The sequence below is a fragment of the Rhincodon typus genome, chromosome 15 (genome assembly GCF_021869965.1).
Source record: "Rhincodon typus isolate 14 chromosome 15, sRhiTyp1.1, whole genome shotgun sequence".
Classification (NCBI taxonomy): Eukaryota; Metazoa; Chordata; class Chondrichthyes; order Orectolobiformes; family Rhincodontidae; genus Rhincodon; species Rhincodon typus.
Window position 1 is genome coordinate 1984007 of NC_063346.1, and position 6766 is coordinate 1990772.

Genomic DNA, 6766 nt, shown 5'->3' on the forward strand with positions numbered 1-6766 from the left:
GTGAAAGTTATCTAAGAACAATAGGATCTTAATCAACTGTGCCATTGGGCCAAGGAATTACAGATGGAAATTAATTCAGATAAATGTGAGGTGTTGCATTTTGGCAAGACAAACCAGGGCAGGACTTGCATAGTTAATGGTAGGGCCATGGGGAACGTTGTTGAATAGAGACCTAAGGATGCAGGTAATAGCTCCTTGAAAGTGGTGTCACAGGTAGACAGGGTGATGAAGGCAGCATTTGGTAAGTTTGCCTTCATTGGTTAGAGCATTGAGTGCAGCAGTTGTGACATCATGTTGCTGCTGTACATGACTTTAGTGAGGCCCCTTTTGGAGTACTACGTACAATTTGGGTCACCCCACTATAGGAAGGATATTATTAAACTGGGAAGGGTGCAAAAAACATGTATAAGGAGGATGCTGAGACTGGAGGCTTGAATTATCAGGAAAGGCTGGATAGTCTGGGACTTTTTCCCTCGACTGTAGGAGGCTGAGGGGTGACCTTATAGAGGTTTATAAAATCATGAGGGGACATGGATAGGTTGAATAGCTAAGGTCTTTTCCCCAGGGTAGGGGAGTCCAAAACTAGAGGGCGTAGGTTTAAGATAAGAGGGGAAAGATTTAAAAGGGACCTGATGGGCAACTTTTTCACACAGTGGGTGGTGAGTGTACGGAATGAGCTGCCAGAGAAAGTGGTGGAGGGGAGTACAATTACAACATTTAAAAGACATTTGGACAGGTATGTGGATAGGAAAGGTTTAGAGGGAAACAGGGTTAAACACAGGCAAATGGGACTAGTTCAGTTTAGGAAATGTAGTCAGTATGGATGACTTCATCTGTAGGACCTGTTTGTGTGCTGTATGCCTCTATGACTCCAAGACCAGGTCTCATACAGTCTGCTCTCTGGTTGCCTCCAGAACATGCTGTTCTAAGAAACTGTCCTGAAAACGTTCTATGAACTCATTATCTAAGCTACCTTTTGCCCACAAGTTTACCAGTTGTTGCATAGACTAAAACCTCCAATGATTATTACCATGCCTTTCTGACAAGCTGTCATTTCTTTTCTGCCCCACCCTCCCGCACTGTTACTGTTGAGGGGCCCGGACACCACTTCCACTAGTGACTTCTTGCCTTTATCATTTCTCATTTGTACGCAAACCGTTTACACATTTTGGTTTCCTAAACTTGGGTGGCCCCCTTTTGTTGTGTTCATATCATCATTAACTAAAAGAGCTGCCCCTGCTTTCCTTGTCTTAAATGTCCCATATCTTTTAAGATTCAGGTCCCAGTTCTTATCATCCTGCAGCCATGTCTCTGTAATTACTCCAAGACGTATTTATTCATTTCTCTTTGCAATCTCAGTTCATCTGTTTTGTTTCAACTGTTACATTTGTTCAGATACAGAGCCTTTAGTTTTATCCTTTCACTCTTTGTAAATTTTAGTCTTATCCTGTTACCTCACTCATCCTCTCTATCCCTTCCAGTCACTCTGTTTATCATCCCCCATATTAATACAATTCACCTTGGCCTTGGCTCTACTCAGGTTTCCCACATCTTCCCAAATTTGAACCCTTGTTCACCGCCGTTCATCTTAAAATCTTCTCCACTTCCCTTGTTACATGATTAGCAAGAACACCAGCTCCAGCACGGTTCAGGTGTAGACCATCTCAATGCAGATCCCATGTTCCGCAGGGCTAGTGCCTATGCTCCATGAACTACAGCCCATGTCTCCCACACTAGTCTTTCAGTCGTGTATTAATCTCTAATGATTTGCCCTTTGCCAGTTTGCATATGACTTCAGTAATAATGCAGCCTGAAATAACTCCACAGAGGCCGGTATCCCATCACCAAGTCACCTTTTATTTACACTTATACACAACATGGCACTGACCCAGCTAGCTCAGAGCCGGTTCCTAGAGTGAGCAGAACCCCTGACGCTCCTGTTTATATCTGTCAGCCAGGGCTCCCTGATTGGACCAGGTTAACAGCCCCAATCAAGGAACTCATACTCTATGAGATCCACCTGACTGACTTCATTACAATCATCACACATTCATTATGACCTTTGAGGTTCTGTTCCTTAATTTTGTACTTAGCACCTCACACTGACTATTTAGAACCTTCTTTCTTTTGTCTTATTGTTTGTACCTACAAGCGACCATGCCATTTGGATCCTCCCTCTCTGAGCAGATATTTCAAAGCCTGGCACCAGTCAGGCAATACAATGGTCAGGACTCTCACTGTTTGCTGCATAGGACACTATCAATCCTCATTATACTGTCCCCTACTACCACCACAATCCTCCTTATTGCCCTCACTTTAATGCCCGCTTATACCATGGTTAGTTAACTCAACCCTCACCCTCATGCAGACAAGCTAAAAGAGCCTTAAACCTGAAGGACAGTTGCAAAGGCTAAGGCTCTTGCCCTCGGGTGCCTGAACTGCCTCACTTGCTGTCATACTCTCCTACGCATAGAAACACTGACCAAACCAGCTGATCCAAACCTAAAACATGTAACTGCCTCCTGGTATAAAGAAGCCAGGCAATATACCCGCTCTCTAACACATCACTGTGTCTGTAGCTCAGCCTCCAGCTCAAAGTCCAAGCCATAGCTGCTCAAACTTCAAGCATTTGCTGCAATTGCATCTGCCCTGACCAAACTGGCATCCAGGAGCTCCCTCAATGCTGCAGTCATGATGCAAACAAACAAGGAATAACAGTAGGCCACTCAGCCCTTTCAGCCTATCCCACCATTAAGGAAGATCATGGCTGGTTGGATTTTTAACTTCAGTCTACATTCCCACATTACCTTCAATAATCTATCATCATCAAGAATTGATCTACTTTCACTCTATTGTAAGTCACTTTCAAGTGCTAAATTGCACTAAATTTGCTACCTATATATTCTCCTAACACAAAAAGTCTGACTTACTTAATGAGGACCCAGTTTCAGCTAGTTCTGGATGAAACTGTTCTTTCACTGGAACCCTTGAAAAAAAGTCTCGCTTGTAACTGGCAATTACAGAATTTAAACTGTGGAATTCAATTTAATATGAACTAAATTAGATTTGTACAAAATAATAATTTAAGTTTTGTTATACAACTGCTTGAACTCAGTCATTGTCGTGAGGAGTTCAAACCTCTTACACTTACTTCACCACACGCCTACCCTCTAATACACAGACACACTGACAACAGACGGTGAAAACATACAGCTTTATTGCAGAAAGTTAGAAAGGAATTTACAGTTATTGTCATCATTCTTAAAAAGATTTGTTTCATTTGCCAGGCCTGAAGCAAGATTATTTGCATTTCTGTTTGCTCTGTATTTAACTGCGAGCTTGTGCAGATCAGGGAGTCCACCCTGCCCTCAATTCGCTCTTTGTCCGTGTGTGTGGCAGATACTCAGCCTCTGAATATGCCATCAAGATGGCTCACTCTCTGGACCCTCACACACCTCTCACAGGTCTCGGAGGACATTGCCAGTGGGACGCTACAGTGCCTATTGGCTCAGGCAGTGATTGCTGGTTTCCATTGAGTCTCTGTGTGACGGGGAGTGAACAAGTGAGGGAGGGGCCTCTGCATACGGCCTCTCAGTCCAACAAGGGGGAACAGGCTATGTCCAGTGGGAAACTGGAGCCAACCAGTGACTAATGACAGACCAAAGCTAGTCCCATTGCATCACCTATTTATTGTGCAGGAGTGCCTGAGTGGGTGTAAATGCATGCAAACACATCTGTATTGCATCCACCTTGGTGTGTACCTGTGGTTGTGCATTTTGATGTGTAATGTGGAGGAATGCTGCCTCCCCGAGTTGCTGCTGAGGTTTTACTCTCTGCCTGCACCAAAGTGACGGGCTCTCACTGATTCTTGCTCTTTGCAAACAGATGGAGGAAGATTTCGTATGTTTGCATCATTGTCGGTGCATTATTTGCGATCATGAAGCTTGGTTCGTTTTGAGATTTCAAATCACCGGGTTACCTAGACAGAGGACAGAGCGAAGCTGTCACTGAACAGCGGGGATTCAGGCTACCTGGCCAGGAAGCTGACCAAACTGCTTCGAGGATCCAGAGCCCTCTGCCATAAAGGCCTCAATCTCCTCAACAGTGCGTGGCACACAGGTCAGCAGTTCCATTCCACTGGCAGTGACTGCAATATCGTCCTCGATACGCACCTGAAATTCAGTGAAAAACAAACATTGAGCTCCACATTCTAAAACAGGACATAGTCAAACATAGGCTCACTGATAGAATCTGCAATCAGTATGTGCAGAGAAAGATCTCACAGTGGGGGGGTGATAGCCTAGTGGTATTATCGCTAGAATATTAATCCAGAGACCCAGGTAAATTTTCTGGGGATCTGGGTTCAAATCCAACTGGGGCAGACGGTAGAATTTGAATTCAATAAAAACCTGAAATCAGGAGTCTAACGATGATCGTGAATCTATTGTCAATTGTCAGAAAAATCCATCTGGTTCACTAATGTCCTTTAGGGAAGGAAACTGTCATCCTGGCCTAGTCCAGACAGACAGCAATGTGTTTGCCTCTTAACTGCCTTCTGGGCCAAAGGGATGGGCAATAAATGCTGCCGGGCCAGTCACAGCCACATTCTGTGAATGTATGAAAAAAAGAGAGGTCGACAGAGACAGAAGAGGTGGTGGCAAGGGGAAGGACAAGTAAAGTTGTATACACCTCTGGTCTTCCTCCTGGCCCCATCCTCCCCAGATCATGCTCCCTGCACTAACTGGATCCACCACCTTCTCAAGGGCGATTAGTGGATGAGCAATAAATGCTTTCCCAGCCAACAATGCCCACGTCCTGTGAATGGATGTGAAGAGGTTGTTGTGATCTGGAATGACCTGTCTGAAAGGAAGCAACCTTGGCAACTATTTACAGAGGGGAACTGGATAAATGCTTGAGGGGGAAGAATTTTCTGGCGATAGGGAGTGGGAGCTAATGGATAGCATAGGCAGAAATGGGCAGAATAGCCTCCTACTGTGTAAGGCTGCAGGTCATGGCTAAGATGAGCAAGTGGTGGATGCAGGTACAGTTACAACATTTTACAGGCATTTGGACAGATACATGGATAGGAAGGGTTTAGAGGGACAGGGGCCAAACACATGCAAATTGGACAAGTTTAGTTTGATATGACTTTTTGACTCTACAAGTCTCCTTCCCCAGAATTAAAGCACTTCAGAGGATGGCTCAGGTCCGTAGGGGTTAATTCCATGGCTGCAATCAGTGGCTGACACAATTTGCTGCTGCTGTTAGTGGCTGGACCAGCTAGGTCCAAATTAATGTGTGATTTATTACACATCAAAACCTTCTCCAACATTATCTCAAAAAAAAGACCTTCCCTGCCTCAGATTTTATATCGTGGTATCTTATCAGCAGCTCTGTAACCACTCACAAAGAGTTCAATAAAGCTCCTATCTGATCAGGTGTAAATCCAACAGGCAGTAAAGTGGAGGTTACTCCCATGCGATGACTGCTGTAATTATAACCTGACCTCGCTCAGCAGACTGTGCAAAAATAGCCTGGGCACACCTCACCCCACTGACCTGCACAGAACCGACAAATTAGAGCATGTCCTTGAGATGCAGAATCACTCCACTCCCTTCAGCCTTTTAATATGATAACATTCTTTATTTTTACAAAGGGTGACATCATCAAACACTCCCACAGGGTGAGATTCAAAGTAAAGCTCCCTCTACCCTGTCTCCCACCCCAACCTCCAGCCGAGCCCCCACCAAACACTCCCACAGGGTGAGATTCAGAGTAAAGCTCTCTCTACCCTGTCTCCCACCCCACCATCCACCCGCCACCGCACCCCCCCCCTGCCCAACCCCCGACCACCTCCCCCCCCCCCATCAAACACTCCCAGGACAGGGACAGCACAGGGTTAGATAGAGTGTAAAGTTCCCTCTACACCGTCCCTATCAAACACACACTCAAGACAGGGATAGCACATGGTTAGGGAGTAACATTAGGGAGTACTCACCCCACCAAATCCTCGGAAGCGAGCGAGGACATCCCTGTTGATGAAACAAGCCTGGGCAGGGTCTGCTAGCGCCTGGTCCAGGAGCATGTCGATGAAGTAGATTCCTGGCTCAATGGTGAGGACCATGCCCTGGAGCAGTTCCCGTGTAGTGCGTAGACTGCGGAGCCCTGGCTCATCAATGCGCTCCACACCCTGGAACAAAATGGAGAGACTGTCACCCACACCGTGCAAATTCCTCCCAACCCCCACATTCCCCAATATAGACCCCTCCAATACCACTGCTTCCATTCAACCCCTTCCCACTGCCCCTCCCACTCTCCCTGGTATATCCCCTTGCCCCCCCCCCAGGCCCCCATTCCTGCCTCTACCCTCTCCAGGTCCACCTCATTCTACCCCCTCTCCTCCTTTACAAACTCACACGTCACGAAACCAAGCACTGGTTCCCTGGAAAATCTTCCAGTGCTAAACTGGAAATGCCAAAATGAATCCAATTCATCTAATTTATGGAAGTGGCAATGAACCAGCTGGAATTGAAGTTTAAAGACGAGTTTCAAAGCTGCTGATTATTAGTGATTTATGATTTACTGACACCAAGACCTTATAGTCACATGGGATGCACAGTGACTACATGTAAATGAGAGAGACATAGAGAGAGGTGGGGCAAGGGGGGAGGTGAGGGGAGGGCTTGGGGATTGCGAGAGAGGGGCGTAAGGAAGAGAGGGGGCGAGACAGCGGGGGGGGGCGAGAGAGCGAGGGGGGGGCGAGAGA

At 46.2% G+C, this 6766-nt stretch overlaps 1 protein-coding gene across 1 annotated transcript in view; it reads right to left on the reverse strand.

The window, feature by feature from the left end:
• Positions 1–3199: 3199 nt before the first annotated feature.
• pepd (peptidase D) overlaps positions 3200–6766 on the reverse strand; it is a 157134-nt gene continuing 153567 nt past the window's right edge. The window contains exons 13-14 of the mRNA XM_048605938.1: positions 5999–6190; positions 3200–4172 (exon numbers count right to left, since the gene is read on the reverse strand). Of these exons, the coding sequence (XP_048461895.1) occupies positions 4023–4172; positions 5999–6190 (342 nt within the window). The 3' untranslated portion in view covers positions 3200–4022. The remainder of the gene's footprint in view (positions 4173–5998; positions 6191–6766) is intronic.